This window comes from Myiozetetes cayanensis, unplaced genomic scaffold, assembly GCF_022539395.1.
Source record: "Myiozetetes cayanensis isolate MyiCay16 unplaced genomic scaffold, myiCay2020 scf12, whole genome shotgun sequence".
Lineage (NCBI taxonomy): Eukaryota > Metazoa > Chordata > Aves > Passeriformes > Tyrannidae > Myiozetetes > Myiozetetes cayanensis.
Window position 1 is genome coordinate 22,444,928 of NW_026086826.1, and position 27,092 is coordinate 22,472,019.

The following is a 27,092-nucleotide window of genomic DNA, read 5'->3' on the forward strand; positions in this document are numbered from 1 at the left end:
CGTGTCCCTGCCCGCCGAGAGGCCTTGTCAGCTGCAGTCTTTGTCAAAGGATGGAAGCAGATTCCTGTTGACCCATTTTAGGGGTGAGTAAAATATGATCAATACAAAGTAAACATAAGAATCTCATTGGGAAATGGTTTTATCTGGGTTAGGGCTTTTATTTGCTGTTTGCTCTCATAAGATAAGGCACTGGGAATGGCTGAAGAAACAAATGTACAGTGAGAATGATGAAACATGTCAATCTCTAAAACCAGCAAATTAATCAGTAATACCAAGCTAGAAAATAATATGTAACATTTATTTCCTTGCTGCCTACTGTCTGTGACTTTAGCTGACTCAATTAGGTTTAAGGTTTCCTTTAGAAAAATGTAAATATCAGGATCTCTTTATTCTTTTTGGGCCACCACAAAGAGCAAGGGGAGTACTCAAGGTTGCCTAGAGATTGAGGCATTGTCTAAAAGATTTTCTTAATGCTGAGATGTGAATTATAGGAAAAAACCCCAATAGTAGAAATAGAAGTATCCCTGAGAGGTCTTTGGCTGCATACCCCTGCAGGCAGGATCAAAGGCACTTAGGTTGCTATTTCTCTAACTCATTTATTAGAGAGAATGCACTGTATATCAGGATTTATGGAACATGGACTAAGATACATCCTTTTATTGCTTGGTATCTGGCTGGATATATATGTGTAGTTTTTAAACCTTGATGCTTTATAAATAAGTGAAAATTAAAAACAATGAAATGAAAATAAAACATTAAACTTCTCTTAGATGAAGCAGAAGGAAGACTCCTTATACAGTGTTAATTTGTTGCACTGTATCCAGAAATGCCATTTAAGAGTTTCCTAGGAATATACTGCTATTAGTTTTGGTGCAGTAATGGGTCCCTTCAATAGCCAAAGTGCTTATTTAAAGTCTAGGGTACCAAACAATTAAGAGCAGGCACTTGATGTCTCAAAGAATGAGAGTAAACTATATTCTCATTTGAAATAAGGCAACAATTTTGTGGCTAATGCAACACACAGGGCTGAGTTCAAGGTTGCCTTTGTTTTGAACAGCAGATAATCCCCAGTTGTGGTGCAGAAAGGAAGGGAACCATCTGCTATCCCAGCCCAAGAGCTGTGCCTGAGCTGCCCTGGAGCCTCAGTGCCACCACAGCCCTTTGTGCAAGGAGGGAGCTGTGCTTCTCTGGGACTCTGTCACCTGAGGTCTTCACAGATCACCCCGAGGTGGTGCTGACTGCCCTTCATCTGTGTAGCAGCAGCTGTGAAACAGCAGTCTAGACAGTCTCTGGCAGATATTTATCTAACCCATTCATTAAAAAGTTCTGATATAGAGTCTTAATTATCCTTCAGTGGGGAAAGTTCACTCAAATTTTTCCTGATGCATGTAGTATCTATTATTTTACACAGCCTGCCCATCCAGAGGTCACAGGGAGCCACTGATCTCATTGCCATCCTTGATTGCCACTTTCTTTTGTGTAGGTAAGACTGTAATCATGTCTTCCCTCAGGCTTCTTTTTCTGTGACCCTTTCTCATAGGGCACATCTTCCTAAATGTCTTCCTATTTTTGCTGTCCCTTTCCAGCTTTTCCCTAATTGCCTCTCTCTTGCTCACAGCAGCACTCAAAACTGGATATAGCCAGCATTGAATAGTAGGTTGATTACTCTCCCGTGTCTTACATGTCATTTTACTGTCAGCACATTACAGGAAAATATTTGCCTTTCCCTATAGCTTTTCAGTAAGGAAGTACCCAATCTGGCCATAAAAATCTGAGGATTCTCTAAACAGCACTGGGTTTTTTTCTGAATTTCCTCTTGCAGAGAGGAAAAGGTTTAGAGATTAGCACAGGCAAAGGGCTCCCTAGGTGCTTTGGGTTTATCAAAAGTAACACAGGGAAAAAAGCTGTGGCTAGATAGATAGATAGATATAGATGTAAACTTTGTGTGGAGACACCTTTGAAAGGTTTATGTATATAATAAAACATTAGCTTCATATCCTCTGCTTGTATGACATACTTTAACATTTCATCACTGTTTTCTCCAGTGCACTATCATGGATACTGCATAATATATCAGGGTTTCAAGATCTGTGTGAGGTCTGTGCTGTTGGTTGAGCATGAATGATAAAACACCCTTTTGCACAACTTCCTTTCTTTCCCATCAGACTCTTTCCTAATAGGTCGTTAGTTGCAAACACCTGTTTACAGAGACTGATCAGTGCCCTTGCTACAGAATTCCCTTTCTGTGAATACATCATTCAGTGGTTTATCCTGCATTGTCAAAACCAATGGAATTTGAGGGCTAAATTTCCAAAGATGCTGATTTCTTGCGTTGCAGTTTCTGAATCACTAAACAGCATGTGGGGAGATGTTTAACCTCCAGAGGTTCCCCATGTTGACAGTTCCCACTGTACAGAGCACACAGCAGAGAGGTGGTCTGTAACCTGGCATTCTTGCTCTGCTATTGGAATGGCAGGTGCAGTGCCCTAAGGATGCCTTGTAAGAATTTGAATTGAAAGGCTCAAATACAGGTGTGGTTGGGATGTTCTTAATGTCACTTTCACACAAATGGATCCATCTTACAGAAGTTACTTCCTTTTTTTAAAGCTACAGGGTTACTGCTTTTCATTCTTAAGATTTCATTTCATTCCAGAGATGGAAATGTTATCCATGATATAATATATAAATAAAAAGGAAAAAAAAAAAAAAACAACCACCCAGCACCCTTATAATTGGGTCTAGAAGCCGTTGCTTTTTAACTCACTGAAGATGATGGTAAACATATGAAAGATATTTCATTTTTTGCTGTGCTACAGAGGCAAAATATGACAGCAGGAGAGAGAGAGAGCTGCAGGGTTTCTGGTGCCTGCACTCAGACTTTGCTGAGTGCAGCTCTGACAGGCTCCACAACGGGCTAATGAGGAGCTCCTGAAGAACCGAATGGGCTATGAGCTCATCAAACGTGCATCCTAACAATACTTTGCTGGAAAGCCACTTGCATCATCTGAGGGATGAGCAGTATGAGCAAAACCGCAAATCTCTTCATAAGAAGAGCTTTATTCCTGACGCAGTAATTAAGGAGTAATTAAAAGTTTCGTGAGTAAATGGGAATAGTTGCTGGAAATTAAGAGTTCTTGTCTACGGGGGAAAGTTGCATAGTGCCCGCACCTCAGAGGGGTGAAAAAAGGCTGCAAGTAAAGCTCAGGTATTTTGCCCACACTAATGGCAATCACAAATGAAATTCTATTCTTAATTTATGAACATTTGGGGAACCTATTACTAAGTAAATAATAATTTTTTTTAGCTCTGCTGAAAGGTCATGAAATCACTAAAATGGAGAAAAGTAGAATCACAGCATGGTTTGGGTTGGAAGGGACCTTAGAAATCATCTAGTTCCAATCCCCTGCTGCGGGCAGGGACACCTTCTGCTAGACCAGGCCTTGAACACTTTTAGGTTTGGGGAATCCACAACTTATCTGGGCAATTGTTTGTTTTGACCATAAAATATTATTTTACTGAATTTTTGCTAAAAGAAAGACAACTCTGCAGTAGCGACAGATAATTCATTGTAAAACTTGTTAAAAACTGAAAAAAAAAAAAGTTATCAGTAATTGAATGCTGAATTAAAAGATTGTGAACTTAACTTCGGGCAATCGCTTCCCAGACTGATGTGTAAATATTTATCATAATTTCTCTTCCTCTATTTCTCTGCCCACAGTTTCATACTTGCAATTCCTGTTAGACAATAGTATGGCAGCAGTTAGTTATCAACGTTGTTCTGGATTTTGGACATGCTTCCTGTCAACCGTTGTACGTAAAGATTCATGGACCTTCCTCATACAGAGCTGACCATCTCTGGATGCTCCCAGATTAATTTTCTGTGAGTAGTTAATTTGGTATGATTTCTAGAAACAAATTATGTTTACAAAACACTGTATAAACCCAGCTTGTATTGAATGCTTGCATACAATCTTCATGGCTTTTAAATACTATGTATTTTCCAAGCTGTTTAGAATAAATAGCTATAAGGAAGGTCCTGTCTTTAACAAGACCTAATATTAGAATCCTCTGGGGGAAGACAAGTCCAGTAAATTGATTTTAAAAATATAATGGCTGATACAACTTTTATAAATATCAGCAATCAACTCTGTTCCATTTTATCTTCAGCCTTTCTGTCTTGGTCTTTCTCAGCATTAATTTTTAAGTAAGGAAGTAATTGTAGTCAATTTTTCTGCTTCTCTTTCTGTCTTATCTGTTCACCGTTATGTTTTTATTAACAGAAACTGTTGGCAGTTTCAAGTGGTGTACAAACTTTCTCAAGAGAAAATAGCTATGAAGATCATTAAATACAGAGCACTGATAGATACAGATATGAGCCTGATTTTGGCTCCTGATGTAGCTGCTCCATCCTGATACATCAATTTGTATCAAGACATTTTACAACAGCCACAAAACTACCTGAGAAAGAGAAACCCCCAAGACTGAAAAGCCTCTCCTTTGAGATTGGCCATATGGCCATAACGCAGAGAAAACTCATGCCACATCTGAGATGTCATCCCAGTTAACTGGGCTAAGGAAAGGGCATAAAATGACATGCGATTTCTTTTCTCTCTTTTGGCGTTCTGCATTGAGCAGAGCTCACTCAAGGTGAAAGCCAAAACTTGTATTTATATTCTTTCCTCAAACTGATTCTTGGGGACTTTTTTCTTGTTTACATTCTAGCAATGCTTTCTATGTGCATAAAGGTTTTAATGTTACCTTTTAAAAATTTAAGTGCTTAAGTATCCCACAGTTTTTACATTTTGTTCTAATTTGCCTGCCTCATGTATAAATGAAATTTTCTTTACTAACAGCATTTGTATTACTTTCTTTTACTTGGATAGCAGACTCTGTCTTAGAGGCTTACTGGTTGTTCATCCCACAATATGCAGACTTCAAAAATTGCTTTTTGCAAGTGGAAGATCCTGTCTCTCTCCCCTCCTACCCCCAGGATATGTCCTGTTGTGAGTTAGTTTATAAAGAGCACTTTGGCCTCCTGATTCACCTTAGTACATCCCCCAAAAGAAAATTACTAGAATATAACAATCTTTCTATGATACTATGTATTTTTCCTATATCTTCAAGTCTGAGATTTTTTAAATTTTATTTTTTTCCGTGCTGGTTGATCCAACTGCATCTGTTTGCTTTTTAGTCTTTAATTTATGTTGGGCTGTAAACTGTCCAAGTAACAATTTGAGTGATGCAGCAACAGAAGGTGACCCAGATTACACAACACTGTACGCTAATGCCAAGTCTTCTTGTTCAATGGCAGCTGCTCAAAGCTTTGTGTTATTGCTATTCACATTCAACAGACACAAATCAAGCGGCCTCCTCAGGCACCCAGCCTGCCTATCTTCATTTTAAACATGTTCAAGAGCTACTGCTTTTCATACACATATATCAGCCTCACCAGCTGAGGCTATTTAGCCTCCCTGGCTTGTATTTACTCTCAACCATCTGACACAATTATCAAGGAAACCCATTGTGACTTCCACTGTTTTGCACACTTCTGTTTGTGTGGAAGTTTGCCGAGGACATTTTCTCTACAAAAATAGTTGGACTTTCATGCTCCCTCATAATGGGGATATTTAGAACACCAAATACATCCCAGTTGTTTAATAACTGCTTTCTGTAGAGGCTGTAATTAAAAAGGCATATATAATAAAGGAATACTACTAAAATACATAACATAAACAGCTTTAGAAAAGGATAAATTAGTCTAGATTTTAATCAGAAATGTTTGGATTTACTGCATGAGTGGTATCAAAAAGCAGACTTTAAAGTATAGGTACTGGTTTAGCAGAAAAATTTATTGCTGTACATTCAATATGTGAAGCAACAAAATGCTTTCATTCTTCCTCTAGAAAAAAAAAAAAAAAGTTTAAGCATTGGGAAAGCTACAAAACAATGAGTTCATACAACTTAGTTTCACGGACCAAATCTTTTTGGCATCTCCATCAAATTTTTAAAGCCTTCTGACAACACAAGCTTCCTGCTAGAAGTGCATGTCTAACCATCTACCCAGAGGACACGTCAGAACAATAAGAAAAAGTGCAAATCTTACTTTTTAAATGGATGAGCAGCGAAAAACTGAGGTAGAAGATGAGTAGAGAGTTAATTCTTGAATGAGCCATATTCATCTTGATAGGACATTCTCCGCTGAGTTGCCTGTTGTCCAAAGGGCTGGTGCTGATCCTCACTGCTTCCTCCTCATCTCTGAAACTAAGGGCATACCCAAGGCACCCAGCCCCCTACAAGCCATCTTTGCCTGTGCCCCTCATCAGCCTGCGGACTGCAAACCTGCAGACTTTGATTCAAAAGGCAGTTGTGTTTGTTAAGGTTTTACTTCGGCCGGTCCGAGTGATTTTTCAAACCTGGTGCAGATTTGTCTGCGAGCTGGACCGGAGTCTCTTCCCGGCTGTCTGCTGCGGAACTGCGTGGGGAATGGTGCACTCTGCCTGGCTGCCACCGCACCGCAGACACGGCACTGTGCGCTCTCAGCAGCTCAAAATACATCATGCATTACCTGCTACTAAACCCCCATTACACGACACCCTTTCTGATTCACTGTGCAAACACTTGACGCTTTCTTGCACAGTCAGTTAACAAACACTCTCTGCTTCCTGAGTTTTTTCTGTGTCTTACATCATTAGCACATGAATTGAGAAGATGAAACACCCCCATTCACAATCTTTTTAGTAGTTAGGTGTTAGCCTGTTCTCTTCCATAGTATTTTCTGTTGTTGTTGTTATTGTTTACACTGGATTCACTAAAAAGCACCATGGATTGGGAGCTGGCACAGGACCTCTGAGCGTCATCAGATTGTGTTTTAGTCTTGAACTGCTCATGGAGGAACCAGTCACTTACAGAATCAGAAGGTGACATAGCAGGACTGATAAGAGAAGGGGATGAGAGCAGGATGAGATTTAGCCAGAGCTGGCCTTAAAACAACTGTGACTGGTGCAAGTGTCATCAGTCTGCCTGTACTTGGGGGGAAACTTCCCCAGCTGCCACGGCAGCCCAGCACGGTGCCTTGTCACCCTTTTTCTGCCCAAAGTTGTCTCAGTGTCCAACGCCTCATCCACTGATCACAACTTTCTTCACAGGTATTAAAGCCTCAGCCTGGTCTATCAGAAGCGAAAACAAGGGAGGACAGCAGCAGCTCCAGCAACCACAGTCAGTACCACGATCCAGGACAAATGCCAGCCTTCTGGCACCTCACACACCCAGTGGGTAAGCTGTGCCACAGCAATGATTGCTGTAGCACCATTCCAGCTCTGAGGCCAAGACAGAGAGGATCTGCCCGTTTGGCAGTGAATTACTCTTTCCACCACCTTCACCCCTACCAGTCTTCCTGGCTCTTGGCACTTGCCCTCCCTGGCTTAGGGAAGAAACCAGGCATTCTCAAGCCCAGGACCGGCCTGAAAAATCTGCTTGGCCATTGCTATGTTATGCTACTGTAAAACAGATAACACTCAATACATCGATATTGTCTTTTTTCCTCCCCACTTCAGCAAAATCTTAACCCCCAGTTCAGGAAGCCTTTTGATAATGAGTTTAAGTTTACACGTGCACTTAACTGAACTGAGCAGACTGAAAGTCAAGCATATGCTGAGGGCCTCAGGTGAGCAGGGAACAGACTGTTGATACCAACATGAATTCACAAAAGCTGTTTATAATTGGTAGGTACTTTTACATCCACTCATTCAGCTCAGTGAACTGAATAATTTTCAAATTTCTCCTGCTGCAAGGCTCTTCTTTCTTTGCCATCTCATTCCTGTGCAGCTGCACTCATCCACTGCTGGCCTTGTGGAACATCCTTCCAGACCCTCTTCCCCTTCTCCTGGTTCCAGCAGCTCTATCACTTCTGCTTCCCAGGAAGCCTCCACAATCCCACTCCCCTGAGCTTCCTTGCTCCATCCACCAGACTCTTGCTGGTCTCTTCAATGTCAAGCCAGGCTGGATTTCCTGGCCAAATTTCATAGGCTAGGAACAGGGTTCCTAGTGGAAATTACTTAGATAACTATCAAGTTAAATGTAATTAAATGGTGAATTGTAGTTTTCACCTCTTTCACTTTTCATAATCCCCTTTGTTTTCTATTTACATTTATAGTTCTTTGGGTATTTTCCTCTCCTTGTTGTCTGTCTGTTTAGTTTCTGTTTGAAATTATCTAGTAAAATACATAAGCGTTCCAACATGAGCATGGAAATACTACTCTGTCATCTGGGAATTCTTCTGTTGGGCTAAATTATGCAGCTGAGTCAGTGCTGGTTGCCTGCTTTAAGTGCATTAGTATTTAAATTTGTCACTATATAACTTACTTAGAACAACAACATTTTCTGATATAATTTTGAACAATTCTAAAATTGTTTTTATCGAAATAGTCTCCATTAATAGGAATTTGTTATGTCATTTTATTGTGGTTATAACTGCTGATTACATTAATTTCACCTTTACTAGAGAGACATTAGTGTATTAATCTAGAAGTTTAAGGAAGAAGGCATACATCCAACAACTGGTAGAATATATTTGGTCTGAAGACCTACAGATCCATATACCAATCAATTTAAAAAACCAAATCCTTTGAATATGCAGAAAGACAGACACAAAATTTAAGCAAATATGAAGCTTTCAATTCTGAGGAATATAGGGTAAGTACTGCAAGGAAACAGTCATATCTATTAAATCTGAGTATTTTTCTGAAAATTATACAAGTATATGTAAAATCTGCACTCTAAGCACACTTAGCAGTTCTGAGACATGAAGGTATGCCACTGGGCTGAGAACTTACCTATAGTTTGTTAACACAGGTGTTGACATTGGAATTAAATAACCTGCCGTGTAACTCTGTGATAATTATAAAACATACGGCAAGTGTATGAACACATCCTAGGTCTTTTGAAAGTTATTACATTGTAATAATGTAATGAAGAGCTGCTTTTTCAAGCTTTTTGAAACTTAACCCTGCATTTCTCAATACCTTTTTTCAAATGTTTCTTCTTCTTTATGAGCCATTCATATCCCAGAATTTAATGGGGAATAAACTAGATTAACTTATAACTGCCATAATTCCTTGAAGTTGCCTACAGGATAAGGTTTGAATTTCTGCATGAATATCATTTGTACACAGTGAAAGATAACATCTAAATGCAATTTCCATGCTTTCTCAGTACAGCTGAGCTTTGAAAAGATTCTGAAGTCATAAAAGTCAAAGACTCTGCCATTTTCTCAGGGAAAAAGGGTTTTGTGCTGCCATTTGCTTTCACTTAAGTGGTGGCTTTTCCATTGCTTCTGTGCAATAATTACAGAGCATTGTGGTATCAGACTACTTGTCAGTGTCATCTCTTATAAAATATTTTACTCAACTCTGTCCTGTAAGTTTCATTATCTAACATCTTTTGTTTCCTGGCATAAGCACTGTTTTCAATTTTCAGATGACAGCAGTACTAATTAATCATGTATATTCTGCCTCTCACTGCTAAGCATGTTGCTTTCTGATTGTTCAGTGTTGTTCCAATTTAAAGTGCAATTTTTATTGACACCATCCCGTGATTTCTAGGTCAAATATATTTATAGGTGATTTTCTTCAGTAATTGGTACTTCTTTTCCAGCCTGTAACATATTTTGGTAATCTTAATCTAAACTACAAAATGAACAGAAATTAGAATAGTTAAATAATTCATATAAAGTGTAAAATTCCCTTGCAAGTGGAAGGTGAGAGTTTACAAAATGCCTGATGATGACTAACCTGAAGCTTTTATTGAATGTTTTTGTTCACTGGAAGCAAGGCACTGGTAATCAGTCAGGAGCAGGTGGATGATTTCAGGGAAGAGTGGAAGAGGGACTGAGCTAAAGATAACATTGCCTAGAGAGGTTTGGGATATGCAAAACTCATCTGGACAAGGGTCTTTTGCAACCTGCTCAAACTAGACCTGCTCTGAGCAGGTGGTCCCTTCCTACCGTATGATCCTGTGATTCCTTGGACATAGCATTAGATTTCCTGCACAAGCTCTAGCCTGTATTAGCTTGGCCCCCAGTTTTAAATACCTAATGCAGAAAGTCTTTTTATAAATTGGTCCTTGTTTTTTCCAAGGGTCTTTGATTTTCTTACGAACATTCAATGGTGTTTCTTGTGTACATCTTCTCTTAAGTCCTTTCTGAATTTCATCACAGATAAAATTAGGATTCTGAATTTCACTGGGGATCTCCCCTGGTAGAGCTTCATTTATGGAAAACTGTGGACCATTAGAGCATGAAGTCACTCTGCTCTGACGGGGTTTAGGCATTAAAATACATTCTGAAGTAATTAATTAAAACTTGGATGATGGGATTTTGTAGAAAAATGAACCTGACCAGATCATCCAGATCATCTTGCTATTTATGGTACTTGTACCCTAATCATAAAATAGGTAACTTTTTTTATCTTTAGCTAGGTAATTATAAATGGACAAACCAAGATAACGGATAAATCAATGTGAATAAGGGGTGGCAATAAGGTCTTGTGGACAGAGACTTGTACTGTAAAAGGAAGTTTTTTATCTCATTATCAAAATTGCTATAGATTTATTTGCATTTTAACTAGGCCTCTTCAACCAGGACAAATCTGTGCATTGATTTCCCAGCACTTGCCCACAAGAACAGTGGGTGAGAGACAACTGCAAACTCCCTTGGCCCACACTTTTCCACAAGTAAATATTTTGTGACTATATTTAACTTCTTATATTAGTCTACAAATATTATTTCTTTTGAGCCTCTTTTTCCTTTTTATTAGGGTGTGCAAATATTTGGGGTTTTCCCTTTGAGCTCTTTTTATTTCTTCCTCGGTCTGAGTGGCACCTCAAAGCAGAACATTCTCTTCCAGAACACCCAGCAGAGCACAAGCTTCCAGTTCTGCCCATTTTCACATTATAAATTTTTTAATGAAACAGAAGGGCTTTATATGAAAATGTAAAATTATTTTGCAGGATCTGCCAAGTATATTGCTTCCCTAAATGTAATACATTTTTTGAAATTATGACTACTTTTTTGCTTCTCTGCAGAGCCACTTTCCTACTAAGTAAGGAGGGGTTTCTACCTGCTAACGTAAAATATAAATTTAGCCAAAGGTTACAGGAATGTCAAGTTAATTCACTCATATATATATATATATATAATTTTGGGTGTGATAGAAATGGTGGGAGCGATAACCCAGCCTGCCAAATGTATTTTCAACTACACTCACTTCAAACAGTGTTTGCTTGAAGCACTTCATACTTGCTCGTGGTCAGGAACTAGTTAAGGTGCATGGTGTTCAAATTATTGCATTTCTGGCAAGGAGTTTAAGCTGTTTTGTTATGTTTTCATATGAAGTCTCTCCTGAGTATTTTACACTTAAGTAGACAAAACCAAGTGGCTGTGCAAGGTACGACAGGATTCCCCCGGGACCTGCAGAACTCAATAGCGTGTGATTCACTTATTCTCATCTTCGATTAATTTTTGTGAAATAGCCTATTTTTGTTGCATTTTGTGTGGCTGGGAAGCAGGGATCAGGAAGCAGGGAAGCAGGAACCATCACCAGGGAAGCAATTCCTCTGTCAGATGAATGCTAGGTCAGACCTTGTCAATGCAGATGAAAATTGGCAATTAGTATTCTGTACCTTGCTGCTAATGAACCGGATAATCAGGAAGTTTCTGTCTGTACCAATAAGCTTCCTGTGAGTGTCAAGGTTATAGGACTGCTTGAGAAAATGAGGCAAATAGTGTTTTTACAAAAGTACTGATATATTAAGATCCAAATGGGTTGTATATTTATTTTTCCCTCTGTGCTTCTCACTTCAGAAGAATGGACATGTTAACATTCTTACAGATCCTCTTCTAATTCTGCTTTTTAATTTCCTTTGGAGTGAGACAACTCATACCACAAACCAGAAAGACCTAACGTGAATTAAATTGAAAAGCCCATCTATTGCAGAGGAGATAGTTGCATAGTCAAGCAACTATCAATACTAAGTGGTTTCAGAAGGAATTCAGACTCAACAATTCTAGCAGGCAACAGTGTAGAGGAGGAGAAAGAGCAAGAGTCAGGAAGGCAGGATTAGTAAGCAAATATGTTTGATTTTTACACACACTTTATATGTAAACATTTTACTTCTGGTAAATTGTCTGTACTGTAATTGTCGTTGGGGCAGGGCAGGATGCTAATTACACTCATATGGAGAGGCTGGGAAGGAGATGCTTCTGAAGCTGTTGTTTGAATTTTGGTCTTCACAAATAGAGAAACCTGACAAACCATTTGGTTTCACAGGACAACCATTGGGCTGAGGGCCAGGAAACCATTTATTTCCCTGGTTTTACTTTGCTGTGCTTGCAGTGACAAATCATTTTGAGGCAGTGAAATCTGCAATGGAAATGCAAACCACAGTAATCCTCAAAAAGTAATATTTTTAACAGGCAAATACAGAAACTTAATTTTTCATGATTGCTAATATCCCTTATTTTTGTTCTGCTTTTCTGTATTCAGTCATTGTATATTGACTGAGTGTGACAAGGTTTTGAAAAGCATCTGACTATTTGGAGCTCTTAGATTTGCAGGTTTTCAGTTGAAGGATGTGACTTCCAGAAAGTGCAAAGCAACATTTCCCTGTAGGCATCTCTGGAGTGTCTCAGTGTGGGTCTTAGCAAGCACTAAATTCCTCTTGGAAATCTTGGGCTCTGTGTTAAAGTATTAGATAATATTATGGCAACAATAAGTAACAGTAAGTGCCCCAAAGGGATTTCAAGTTTCTGCTAAGTATTGGTTAAGACAGCATTCATCTTAATGCCAATGCATTTCTCAAAGGCTTCAGTTTTGTACCAAACTGAATCCTGAAAGTTTGTCAGTTTGAATTATATTGTTCACAAGGTAAAATGAAATTTTCTGGCTTCCACACTTGTGTTGATTCAGATTATCTCACGCCTATTTTAATCATGGGTGGTGATACTGACCTCAGTGGTGATGATGTACGTGATGTCACCATGTTCCCCTGCCAGAGAAAGGAAAACACCCCATGGATGGAGGTGGCACAATTTGATCTCTGGGTATCATGTTGGATGCAAGAGGGGGAAAGAGCACATGTTACTGCTGTAACTGAGTTAGATTCTGCCAGTATCCAGAGAGCCCCTTAAATCACCAGGTGGTTTGTTGCTGAACTGCATCTTAACTTTTGTGTGTGGGCAAGCTGAGATCTTTGCATATGCTGAATTTCACACAGTGCTTTCCATTTTCCTGGGTATCAAGACTTTTTCGCTTTTCTTTTTTTTTTTTTTTTTAAGTAAAATATGGCATATTTTTAGTAATTCTCCCAGTACAGTGAAAGCCTGGGTGAATATGATTTTTATGCACAGGCAGCTGCTGAGAGGTGTTGCCTTAGCACCAGCATTCACCAAACATAGTTTTGTGGGACTGAGACTTCTAAATCTGAGACTCCGAGTGTCTGGAGGACAGGAATTTCTGAACTAGCACTTCTAATGTAATTACCATTATCAGAGAAATACCATTTTGCTGTCAGAAACTGCAACTTCAGTACCTTGGCTATAAGCAAGTTGTTTAAAAAAGACGTGTTCACAGTGGGAAACAAGGAGTTCTCACAGCAGCACATCCCGTACGTGTTGCAGCAGCTCCTCATGCTGGCAGGGTAAGATTTCCTCTTAGCTTTCAACTGCAATCAGAATTGAGGATGTTGAGCACTGGTGTGACAGAGGAAGGAGAAACTCCACACCCCCACAGGACTTTTGAAAAACTTTTAGTCCTCAGCTAAACCTATGGAGACAACTCATGCCTGAAGAATAGCAAATGTTGAGTTCTTTCAAAACTGTAGCCCTGCAAGTTGCTAAATGAACTGTAGCCTAAAAACACAGTTAACTCTTTTTACAGCTAATTCATTTAAAATAAATAAGATTATTTGGAGTGAATTAAATAGTCTCTGCCAGCATCTGACTATTGAAGAATGGATAAACATGAGCACTGTAAACCTTGACCCCCTCTAGTCCTGCAGCAGCAAAGTCAGGCTTCAGTATCAATTTGATGAAGTAGATTAATGTAACATGTCCTTGTAAAACACTGCATTTAAATAGGGTGGGAACCAATAACCTACTAGAATTATGCCAAACTTCTTTATGACATGGCAATCACAATCAGCTAATTGTTCAAGAAATGAAATTAACTCTCCAGAGGCTGGGAATGCAGAACATACTGTATCTGCCCTTCTCTTCATTAGAAGCTATGGAAATAACTAGTCTAGCAGACTGCACTATTTGTGGTCACTCAGCGTGACTCTCTAACAGTCTGGCATTTCTTTAGGACCATATCCCTCTAGGTGTCAGAAGCCATACTGAGTCTCAAAATAGGTGTTATAATTCAAGACAGGAAGAAAAAAAATTATATTTGGCCAAACAATACAAATACAAATTCGACATGTTCTCTATGCATAATATGAGACAAATTTATCCATTCACATTTATCATGAGAAAAAGCGGAGCACAATTGTTTTGTACCTTATGCCACTGTAAATGTGAGAGAGATTTTCCAAAAACTGGGCAGAAATTCAAAGTTAGATGGTGGTCTCCCTTAATCACCTAGTCTTTGAAGTGGAGCTGGCCAGAAATTTTTTAGCTTTTCAGAAGGAAGGGGATAGACATTTGTAATTTGTTTTGTGTGTGTGTGTGTGTGTGTGTGTTTTGTTGTGGGGGGTTTTAACTGTCTCTTATTTGAAAATTGCTGATAAAAAAAGTTCTGGCAATTTTAAAAGGTATAACTTTCTTGCTATTTTTTTTTTCTTTGAACAGATAAAATAATTTTAAAGTGTATTCAAAAGTTTGAAACATAAATTAAGATTCCTCCAACCAAACCTTTCCAACCAATCCACGTCACTTCCAATATTACACATTTTTAAGGTAGTAAACAAATATTAAAGATTCCAATCTGTGGTTTAGTTCAGGAAAAGGAAAATATTTTCAGAGGAGAGGAAAGTATTCTCACTCCCAGATTTACTTTGAAGCCTCTTCTCCCTATCTTGATTCAAATAAAATGCACTGGTGGAAGCAGAATCTAAAAAACACTCAGAAGAGGAAAAGCAATAGCAAATCTTTAGCACGTAAAGGCACCCAAGTTTCTGTCAGCCCTTTCACCACTGAACGCAACAGGTCTCAAAGCACTCAGGTTGTTGTGGCTGAGGTTGGCAAAGCTGCTGCACTGTTAGCAAACAGATGGGTGGCATAAAATTCAACTGTAGAAAAGGATATGAGCAACCATATCTCCTCCAGAAGGAAAGCAACTAGCCTTTTGAAAGGTTACAGTGCTCTAACAATTTTGTCTAATAAAGAAAATTAAGAACTGGTTCTTTCCCTCAGCTGTTTTTATTGGAAATGCATGTTTCTTTCTAGACAAAATGACATTAATCTTGGGATAACAACCAGCTACACCAAAAGAGATGTACAACCAATCACAGTGTTCTGAACTTCACAGAAATGGGTTTAGATCCAGTGATACCCCAGGCAGCAAGCTGGTTTGGTTCATTTTTTCATTTGGGAAGGTCATTGCAAGGCGATTGTCATAGGATTATTTCGTGGTGTTACGTTTACTTTGGAATGATTGTTCTTTAAAAATAACTTTCCTGTAGCGATTTCTCATACAAGCTTCTTGTACAGTCGGGCTGTCTACGTGTGTTGGATTGCTAAAAAAGCAGAATTAATTCTGCATTCCCTTTTTTTTTTTTTTTTTTTTTAGTTAAAACATTTTCTTTGTGCTATGTGCTTGCACAGTGTATACTCTACCTACTGCTTTTTTGACTGGAAGCAAATCTACCTTGCTCCAGGTTTTTAATAGGGGCCTCCAAGCCTAATTAATTTACTTGTAGTCTGCCTCTTGATATCAGAATCTAATTATATTTTCTTAGGAAAATGTTGTAATTAAATAATTCAAATGTAATTAAGAAAGAAGATATTGAATGTCACCTAAAATAAAAGAGGGTCCTGAAATTCTCACCTACACTATAATGATGCCTCAGAAACAGATAAAATGCTTCCATTATGTAATGATTGTTTCTTACAGTGAGCAGAGTTACACAAGACGTAAGCTTTGTAACTGCAGCCTTTCATCCTGACTGTGAATAAATAGTCAATGCATCATAGAAGATGTAAATTTAGCTCAGACAAATGAACAATGACAGTTAAAATGCTCATCTTTTAACCCTAAAACATCCTTAAATTTCTGCAGTTGTGTGTCTTTGGGGGAAAACGTATTGTAGATTATACATATCTTTATAATTCAAAACCAATAGCATCTACAAATTACAAGGATAGTGATTCAGGAGAATGCAGAATGGCATCTTAATCTCCTCCTATACCTTGAAGCACCCTGCCTCTCTAGCAGAGAGATGGATTTTGATTGCCTGACAACTGTAACCATGTCCAGGCTCATCACAAAGGGAAGGAGAAGAGCTCTGAGAAGCCTTGAAGCTGATAGGCCTATAGGGCTGTTTCTAGCTGTCCTTAAAATTACATAGCAGATATTATTTGAAGACACAAAAGCTTAAAAGCTGCTGGTAATTTATCAGCTTCACGTGCTAGCCTTCCAAGATATTACCACTGTCAGCCTTCTAATTTTTTATCCCATTCAGAAACTTCTATGCATTATACTCTCTTTCTGAAAAGTCTTCAATAGCAAATTTTTTTGTTTTTCTTAAATACAAACCACTGAGCAGATTGTACATACACGTTTCTACACGCATGTAGTTGTAGCTTAACCTGTGCAGCAAATTCTGCTTTCTGTTGGGCAGTGGAAGTGTTCTGCAAGTGCTTGACTGTATAGCTCAAATGCAATGGCATCTGCCACATCCAGCACAGACAGATGTAAGTTGGCTCTGGTAGCATGAACAGAGATGCTGCAAGTACAGCAGAGGTCTTTTCTGACTTGGCAGAGGAATTGCAGATCAATAGGATGGACAGGCATGTGACAAAACTGCATTGTGGGAAGACACAGGAGGTAGCTTTCCTCGGGAACACAGTTCTGTTTCATATGTATTTCAAGAAGGTGTTCTTGTCCAGGCATAAATAGTGTGGTTGCATTGTGCTGTAGTCTAAATGAGCTAGGCTGGGTAACAGATGCAGGGCATTTAGCTCATCTGGACCTTGGTGTTAAAGTAGCTGCACTGCTTATAATATTAAAGAAGCATTCAAACTTGGTAGTTAAAATGAACTAGCTAGTTCAGGAGCTCTTCCTTGTGTCATTGCAAGCAATGCTTTCCTTAAGACCTTGGTGGGCCACAGCAAAGTGCTTATCTGAACAAGAATGGACTTAGACATCTTAGTGCCTCATTTCTTCAGCTCCAAACTATCCATGCAGTGAACGAGGCAACCCCTCCGTACATCAGCCTAATACTATGTCAAACATGCTCCTAAGTTTTGAAGTAGTATGAGCTGAAAACTTCCTATATCCTTGCAAGAGTACTAGATAAAAAACCTGGGATCTTAAGTATAAATCAGTACACACCATGGCAGAACTCCTAACTTCATGTTCTCTATAAACTTGAACAAGAAGAAGGATCTTCAGGTTCACACTATGACAGAGAATATATATTAAAAGATTATTATTTTTTATGTAAAATGCAACTACTTTTTTTTAGAGATTAAAAATAGATTAATGCTTGTGGAAAGGATGGAGAGAGAGACAGAAACAGACTAGAATGACTCTTACTTGTATTCTGTGGCCCAACAGACAGCACCAGGTCTGACTGTAATAAAGCCCCAATTACCCAACTCTAGGGGAGGATAGCTGGCATTTCCCTCTACCCGATGATTTAATTGGGCCTGTCAGCCAGGGATAATTGGTTTCTGGTTGACTGAAAAAAGTGACAGTGACATCAGCTCTCTGCTACCCTCCGTTACTGGAATTCTTGTTGCCTCGTAATAGGGCCTCAGCTCACAGGGTGCTCTGGCAGCTTTACAGGTCTCTCGTCGTGCAGGGCAATGGAAATGTGGCAATGTAAGACAGAGAAACCCTTTCAAGCTGTTTACCCTATACATTGCCATAGTACCTTTTTGGAAACCAGCATTATGTATGTACAGGAAAGTCTGGTTTTGCTTGTTTTACTGAAAATTTGATAGTATTGTTGCAGTCATGATGGTTTAAGGCTATGAACGAGGCAGGATTTATTGAGAAAGACAATGGGGAGTACCTATGGCTGGAGAAATAAGATGATTTTGGGCACATGAAGCCTTCTCAAGGTCATGTGCCCAAAGCTGGGGCACTGATTTTATTTCCAGCAGTGACATGAACCATCCGAACTAATAAAAGATATTACATTTCTCCCTAATTCTTGCCTTGCTTAAAGGAGAACACCTCTTGATGCTAGTGGTGTATTATTGCAAAAGGTTTAATGTGCTCTGTTGAAAGAATCACCCAAAACAACAACAAAAAATGTGTGAAGTCCTTGTTTATTCTTTACACAGCTTCAGGCAGGGAGTACAGCTTTAATTTACAATAATTTTGTTACACTACGTAAGACTTACATCAGTAGAGGGCAGACAGATATTTCCTCCAATGTTATTCTCTTTCATTCAGCTTTCCTCTCCCTCCTTTCCCCTGGACTGCCAAGCACTTGTGGATTGGGTGGAGCAGGCACGAATGGCAGGAAAGTATGTGGGCAATTTCTCTCTACCCAAGGATTTCCCCAGTGGATATATTTTTCAAAATGTGAAAGCAGTGCAGTGCACCTATGAATCTACTCGTAGAGCTAGCCTAGTACTGAGTTCACAGACTTAGCACATCTGCAGTATTGTGATGGCACTGACTGTCTTGTTCCTAGCCCCTGATAATTTCACCTCAGGGCTGCACTGGATTAGCATTCCAGGAGGAAATTTGCTCTGTGGAATCTGTGACTGTACAGCTCTCTGCAACTTCCACATTGCATTAATCCCCCAGAAAGAGATAGGAATGGCCAAGATCATTGTTATTCAACCCATGTCTGCCTACAGAACACTCCAGAGGACAAAACCCAAGCAGAGGCAGAGTGTCCACCTTTCCTTGCACTAAACTTCCCAGATGGAGTGAGGCAGGCTGATACAGTCAGAGTGGATCTGACCTTCTCTCCACATTTCACTTGCTGCACTTTAAAGAGAAAGACAAGAGGAGAAGCCTGATCAACATGATTCACATGTCAAACATCCATAATAGTATAACCAGCCTCCAGCTGATTAGTGCCCCAGAGAGTCCTGAATCAAGAGACCTGGGTGGTCTTTTCATGGCCTGTGTGAAAGAATTTCTTGGCAATGGTTCCAGCAATGGACTTTATTCAGCACTGTTGGCTACAAAACTGGTTGGAGTCTCTAGACAATCTTATAACCCTTTCACTTCACAGCCTAATTTGAAACATTTGTGTGTATGTGGTGATTGGCAGTAAAATACAGAAAAATCTCAGACTGGAGGAAATATAGGCTTTGTGGGTTCCTCCCTAGGCCCCACCCATCACTGACACATCTGGGATACAAAAAGGAAGAATGACAGCACGGGTCATGTTTCAGCAGTGTGAACCCATGGCAAATTAGCTACAAAATTCCTAGAGAGACATTTACCTTAGGAAAAATGTTGTGGCCAAAGTAAAGGTGGCTGGAAGAGGATGTGATTGTTTGTGCTACTAGATTTACAACTGGATACTTAGAGTGATCAGCTGTTAAAGGATATATTGGGAATAAATTGAAATTACTCAGTCAGGCCTTAAAACTTGCATGGTATTTTAATGTAATTTTATTTCTGTTTGGTTGGCAGCTAAGTGCTTAACTTCAGAGTTGATTTCCTACCTGTCCTTTGTTTAAATGGCATATGATTAAAATATCTGTCATTTCTAGTTTCACTGTATCTCAGAAGTGAGCTGTAGAACAAGTATTTCAAGATGAAACTGTCTCCTCCAACACCAAACTCTCTTGCACAAAGCTACTTCCTAATTTCCAAAAATTCAAGGCCCTTTATTTGATAAATATGCTGTTTTCTTGGACAAATCTAAGCAGCTGCATTTGCAAATTCTGTACGGTCTCACGTAGGTGAGCAAGTGCTTATTCTTGGATTGATGCTGCCTCTAGTTAGCATAAAAGTCATCTTTTTAATCTATGTGGGATATTCTATTAACTGGCAAGAAAATTTAGTAATAAGCATAGGAAAAAAAAAGGATTAATATAGTTACATTTTGCATGTACCACTTTAACTGTGAAAGACTTAATGCTGAAAGAACCATAATGACCTGAGAGTTCAAGGACATTTTGTTTCCAGAGTGTAATTATTGCGGCAATGCCAGGCATGGTAATGGATCACTTAGCACTGTACGACTCCTCTTTGAACTAAGTCCTTCATGTATCATAAAACAGCAAGAGAAAAAAGTGTTACCTAGGCTTGTGCTAAGTCAAAATGCCTGCTGAACTTGTACAATTTGGCAATTAGACATGGATGCTTTGTAGACTGCCAAGAAACCACACTGGACTCAACACAGAGTAAATAATATCAGCAACAAATAAAGAAAAAAACCTCCAAATCAAAACCAAGTGAAACCCCCTCCCTACACCTCCCAACAACACAGAAGAAACTAAGCAAGTCTCAGGGCTATTCTGTGGAACACTTTCCTAGCTCGGTTACTCTTGCTCACAAAATAGTTCTCATCAAGGCTGCATTTTCCTTATGCAATTCATTCGTGAAAACTGATGAAGCACATAGTTTTATACATTCCAAATGATGCTATTTGCTATGGAAACTGCAAGAGCCAGGAAGCCAATACCCACTAATGATGTCTTTATGAGCCTGCTATTCAGATTAGAGCGAAGTGTAAAGCTCAGCTTAAAATTTACAGTGCCTTGCTCTCATAATTTGCTCTTCCCATGCAAAATCAAAATGGAGAAACTTATCAAATAGAGAAACATTTTTAAGTTTATGTACCGTTTAACTATGTACAGAAAATAAAGTTGGGCAAGCACAAGCATGTATTTGTCTTCAGTGTAAGAAAACCATAGTAATATTGATTGTTCTATTTATATTGATGCCATTGTTTCACTTAAGAATAATAACTAAATGAAAGAACTGATGTTACTTAAAAATTATTTGAAACAGTTTAGTATTAAAATATATTATATTTGTAATATACTATTACACATTAAAAAACCCTCAAAGTGAAATAATAGTAGACTTTAATGAAAATGCAGTGCTGTGAGTACAGGCAGTTCAGCAACACTCAGAACATAACAAATGCTTTGACAATTTTCAGTATTTTTATGGAAAAATGCAACACCTGCAAGTCATACTGTGTTTGTTATGCTGGGTGACAACCACTGTCAATTTACAGGTCATAAATACAGAGTACATGCAGTGGAATAAAGTTTAATCCTCCTTTAAAGCTGTCAGGAAAATAAACCCATTTTCAGTGTCACATTGTCACTAGCAATTGGTTATCTCGGGAAGGCTGAGTGCCTTCCATATGCTGTGATCCGCACCCTGAGTGGATCCCCCCAAAGCCAGGGGCACTCCTGGGGCTGCTCTTTTTGTCTCCTGGGAAGCATGAAAACAGGGAACTTCACAAGAACTTATGTGAAGTGCTTTAAAACTCTCAAGCAGAAGGCAAATTCAAAGCAGTAGTATTGAGTATCTTCTCGGTCCTGGAAAGTGAAAATCAGAATTTTTGGGTTGTCCCACCAATCCAGTGTGCTGCTGATTTTTCTACGTGTATTAAGTTGTGTTTGTGGTGCTAAACAGTTCCAATAAATGATCTGAGTGCATTATTTGAAAAATCTACATTTTTTGAAAACACTACATTTATTTCTCTTTCACTGCTCTGGATTCTCCTTGTTAGCAAAGGGTGTAAAAGCACAGCTACTGCGCAGAAATAAATGGCTTGTGAGGATTTAGGGTTGTAGTGGTATGTTTTGGTTTTGCACACAGTGGAAGTCCTTTTCCCTTTGCACTTTCCTAACTCAGGATCCTAGTTCTGTGCTCTAAAATTACATGAGAAACATGCACTAAAACAAGCGATACATAAAGTATTTCTCTCTAAGCTTGTATCACAGCAGACACTTGACTTGCATGTTACATTCACGAGCTACGGGAAGCGCGACAGCTGGGAGGGAAACTGACAAGCCCTTCCTTACGCGACGCGCTTCAGAACGCTTCGAGCAGAAAGCAAATTCAAAGCCGCGCTGTGGAGCGCACTCGGCCATCCCGAGTCGCCACCGCCGGCCGGCTGTTTGAGCGAGCGCTGCTGGCTTTTACACGCTGTTTTTGCGGGGCCCTGTGCCCTGTGCTCTGTGCCCTGTGCCCTGTGCCCGTCCCGCTCCCGGCCCGGGCGCTGAGGCGGCCGCGGCCCCGCCCGCGCAGCCGCGCTGCGGTTCCCGCTCCGGGGCTCGGAAGCGCCGCCGTGACCCGCTGACGCGGGCGGCGGGGCCCGGAAGCGGCGGGCGCGGTGCGGGGCCGGGGGCAGCGGCGTCGGGCGGCCGAGCGGCCCCGGGGGGAGCCCGGAGCCCGCAGGTGCGTGAGGGGAGCCCGTGGGACAGCGCCCGGCGGGGGGGACGGGACGGGACGGGACGGGGGGGCGGGCGCGGCCATTTTAAGCGCCGCGGGCGCGGTGCGCCCTCTGCGCTCCGGGCTCGGTGCCGCCGTCCCTCGGGCTGGCCCTGCCCTGGGCGCGGGGACAAAGGCGGCGGCCCCGGGCTGGGAGCGCGGCCGCGGGGCACGCTCGGCGGGGACACAGGGCCCCGCCGCCCCGCAGGCGCCGGGCGGGTCCGGGCCGGCCCGAGGAGCGGCTGGGGCGGCTGTGCCCTGTCGGGGTTAAGCGGAAAGCGAGTGCGCCTCGGTGTAATAATAACAACAGTGAACGCCCGCCCCGCAGCGCTGCACGGGCTAAATGCGGCTGGGAGCCGAGCGGAGCCAGCTCCGGCCGCCGCCTCAGAGCTAATAATAGGCAGTGCCGGCTCTCTGGCTGCGAGTAGGTTATGCCGTGGTCTGGGACGCAAGGAGAATAGATCTTAGTGATTTAACAAAAGCCTAAGTTATGCAGGATAGGTAAAACTAAGACTGAAATACAAAAAGCATTAATAAGGAAGTAACGCTTAAGTGCTAATTTTTATCATAATTCTTTTGCAGAGTATGAAATTACTGTTGCATGTTTTCTTAAAGGTCCGGGGAAGAACCAAGTCGTCACAGGAATTCTTTGCTGATCACCTATGAAGCTCCTGATCTTGAAGCTGCACTTTTGCAATGAAGAAAAGGAGACGGCTCGCTGCAAGTCTAAACGAAAAGGTTCATCTTGGCCATGAGAAAGATACTTCAGAGCAGATTCTTGTAGTGGACTGTGCGAAAGAAATTGTCTCAAAGTCTGCAGAAATAGCTCCTGCAGATCAGATTGAATCTTCCCAAGAACTTTCACCGTCACCAGAGCAAAGGAAGCTCCTGAGTTCATTGCAGTATAACAAAAATCTACTGAAATACTTAAATGATGATAGACAGAAGCATCCATCATTTTGTGATTTACTCATAATTGTAGAAGGAAAAGAATTTAGCGCTCACAAAGTTGTTGTGGCTGTTGGGAGTAGTTATTTTCATGCCTGTTTGAGCAAAAATCCAAGCACTGATGTCGTCACATTAGATCATGTAACTCATTCTGTATTTCAGCATTTACTTGAGTTTCTCTACACCTCTGAGTTTTTTGTGTATAAAAATGAAATTCCATTAGTGCTGGAAGCAGCAAAATTTTTAGATATCATAGACGCAGTAAAGTTACTAAATAACGAAAGTGTTTCCAGTGTACAGACTGATGTGGTAACTGATGCATCTACACCAGTAGAAACATTCCTTGAACTGTCAGGTAAACTATTAAATAATCATCAGTGCACTTTTTGTGGTCGAAGTTTCTGTTACAAGAAGTCCTTAGAAAATCATTTGACTAAAGCCCACCGATCCCTTTCACTGGAAAGAAAACATGGGTTAAAAATGGTTGAGAAGGCCAACTTTTCCAATAGACGCTCTACGAGAAGCCGTAAATGTCCAGCTAAATTTGATATCAGTGACAATGAAAGTGCTGATGCCTCTGACAGCAATTTGGAAAAAGTCAGTTCTGACAAGGAGACATCTGAGAGAAGTGAATTTGAAGACAGTGAAAGTGAGTGCAATGTGGATGAAGAGGGACAGGAAGAGGAAATGTCAGGTGAAGATTCGGAATTTGAAGAACAGAGTGAAAAGGAACAGAATGATACTGAAGAGGGTTCTGAGGCAGTTGATTCAATGGGGAATATTCCTGAAGGCTTAGCTCCAGTCATCATTCAAAGCAGTAGCAAAAAACTACTGCAGTGTCCCAAGTGTGACAAAAAATTTGATCGAATAGGTAAGAGCGAGTTAGGTTGATCTCGTTCCTGTTTACCATATGGTGGTGCTGTTTGTATGGGAAATAAACTGAGCTTTTTCTTGGTCCTAGAGAGTGCAGATTGGAATTTCTGAATTGTCCCACTGATCCAGTGTGCTGCTGATTTTCCTACGTGTTGTTATGTTTGTGGTGCTAAACAGTTTCAATAAATGGTCTGAGTGCATTATTTGCAAAATCTGCAAACACTACATTTTTTTCTCTTTACTGATCTGAATTCTCATTGTTAGCAAGGGGTGTAAAAGCTGCTGTGCTGAAATAAATGGCTTGTGAGTATTTAGGGTTGTACTGGTATGTTTTGGTTTTGCACACAGTGGAAGTCCTTTTCTCTTTCCACTTTCATAACTTAGAATCCTAGAAATGTGCTAAAAATTACATGAGAGCATGCATTAAAACAAGTGATACGTAAAGTATTTCTTTATAAGCTTGTATTACAGTAGACAATTGACTTGTGTGTTACATTTATGAGCTACAGAAGCTCATAGATTTATAGTAATATATTAAAGAATACATGGATATTCTGCAGAGGAAAAAATAAAACCAAGTACAAAGCAGAGAACCTGCTGTTCACTTGAGGTAGGTGGATCTGCAGAGTAGGACAGAAGTCTGTTCTCAGGAAAAAACTGGCAAACAGAAGAGGGAATACAAACTGAAAGAAATGAGAGAGTAGTATTTTTTTTATAGTAGTATGTGGGGTCTCAAATACAGGTAATGTGCAAGGGTGTGTATCATTCATTCGGTGTTTTGCTATTTGAAAGTACCTTAAAAATACCAGCTTGTTACCAGGCTGTTCCCATTCTGCAAAGGTACTTCACAATCAGTGTAATGAAAGAATAGTAGTGTAACTTCCAGTACTTCAGAACAGACTGTGCTGTGGGGTTGAATAGGAGTGACTCGTAACCCTCACACAGATTTAACACTAAGGTGGAAGTGTATGGAAGAACCTTGGATCAAATACAGTTTTCCTGTTGGTGAAAACCATTAGGCATCTTTAGATGCCTGTGGAGGATACTTAGAGCTTGACTGCATCTGCGAGAGAGATTACTGAACAAACCCCAAACCCGTGTGGTAGATGATACCTGTTACAGTTCGTGCTAACAGATTTTTTTTTTGTTGTTGTACAGGCAAATATGAGAGCCATACACGTGTGCACACGGGGGAGAAGCCTTTTGAATGTGATATATGTCACCAGCGCTACTCAACAAAGTCCAACCTGACAGTGCACAGAAAGAAACACTCCAGTGATACTGACTTTCATAAGAAGGAACACAAATGCCCCTACTGCAATAAGCTGCATGCAAGCAAAAAGACTTTAGCAAAGCATGTGAAGAGGCAAGTATGAGCAGATGTGTCTGACATTTCACTTTAGAAGTGGAGATAAATGTATGTATGCACACAGTATATTCTGCATTATTTTTATAAGCATTTTTTTCAAACAAGTGTCTTTTCAGAGGGCATGGGGATTAACCATGGGCACCTAACCTGCCCGAGGTTTCTGTGAGAGTTCTACCATAGGTTTTTTATTATAAACTTTAGAATCTCTCAGATTAGCTAGCACAATCAGAACACGTCAGTCTTAATAATTGCCTGTGATGCTTTTAATTTGGAGGCAGAATGAAATATCTTCTTTGGTTTTAGATGTGAATGCTTTACTGTTGATGATAATAGGGGGCTAAACCATTTCCATGCAGATTCTTTTAGGTGAATAATTCATTTATGACAGGCCTAATTATAAGGTATTATTTACATACTGTTTTTTTTCTTATCTCTTTATAAATATCCATAAGGCATTAGAACTGAAACTGTCTTATCAAGAGTCATATGAGATGCTACAGGAGTCTGTAGTCAACACTGCTTTCCAATTATTGTGCACCAGAATTGTTTCAATGTCAAGTGTTCTGTTCTGTGGGTTTGGTAATAAACTGTCATGACATATAAAGTTTAAAAATAGGTATTTAGTATTTGTGTGATTTTCATCTCAGAAAGCAATGACTACCTTCAGCTTCTGTCTTTTTGCTAGGTTTCATCCAGAGAATGTACAAGAATTTCTTTCTATCAAGAAGACAAAGAGTGAAGGTTGGAAATGTGATGTAAGTAATATTCAGTACTTTTTGTTTGTTTCATATAGAGTCTGTGTTTTGTGAGTTTAAGTGAAAATACGATATGTGTTTCTGTGAAAGCTCACAAGGCTTTGTAAGTGATGGTATAAATTTCTTCTATGTGCTGATTTAAGGACTGAGCTTTATCTGCATATACAGCCTCTGGTCAGGTAGATAATACCAATTTGAATTCTAAAATAGTTCGAGGCAGTATTTTTTAATGTGATCTGTTATTACTGCTATTTGTATATATCAGTTTGCAAATGATTAGACTTGAGTGTTATGAATACTTTTAGAACAGAGTAAGTTGCTCTCCTGTTAAGTATGCACATCAAGCACTGACTATAAAGGATCCTGTTCTAGGAAGGCTCTCAGTAGTGAGGAAAATACGAAACACTTTCTCATTTAACTACATATATGTGTCAACAGAGTTGTAAATTTGTACTAAATTTATGTCTAGTTGTAAAATCATAGAATACCGCCCTTGATTTTCCCCAGGAGAGGTTTATATGTGTGAAACTACATCTACTCTAAAAAGGAGTTTGTAGAATT

At 39.9% G+C, this 27,092-nt stretch overlaps 2 protein-coding genes across 4 annotated transcripts in view; one reads left to right on the forward strand and one right to left on the reverse strand.

Moving 5' to 3' along the window:
* The window catches only part of CRB1 (crumbs cell polarity complex component 1), a 99,796-nt gene extending 93,309 nt beyond the window's left edge, over positions 1 to 6,487 (reverse strand). The window contains exon 1 of one of the 2 annotated variants that reach the window (XM_050306975.1): positions 6,104 to 6,487. In XM_050306975.1, the coding sequence (XP_050162932.1) occupies positions 6,104 to 6,179 (76 nt within the window). In that variant the 5' untranslated portion in view covers positions 6,180 to 6,487. The remainder of the gene's footprint in view (positions 1 to 6,103) is intronic. The other variant, XM_050306974.1, reaches the window with a different exon arrangement.
* ZBTB41 (zinc finger and BTB domain containing 41) overlaps positions 1 to 27,092 on the forward strand; it is a 64,009-nt gene that overhangs the window by 24,314 nt on the left and 12,603 nt on the right. Inside the window, exons 1-4 of one of the 2 annotated variants that reach the window (XM_050306986.1) lie at positions 22,426 to 22,553; positions 23,202 to 24,405; positions 25,566 to 25,773; positions 26,462 to 26,531. In XM_050306986.1, coding sequence (XP_050162943.1) covers positions 23,283 to 24,405; positions 25,566 to 25,773; positions 26,462 to 26,531 — 1,401 coding nt within the window. In that variant the 5' untranslated portion in view covers positions 22,426 to 22,553; positions 23,202 to 23,282. Of the gene's footprint in view, positions 1 to 22,425; positions 22,554 to 23,201; positions 24,406 to 25,565; positions 25,774 to 26,461; positions 26,532 to 27,092 lie in introns of those variants that run through there. The other variant, XM_050306985.1, reaches the window with a different exon arrangement.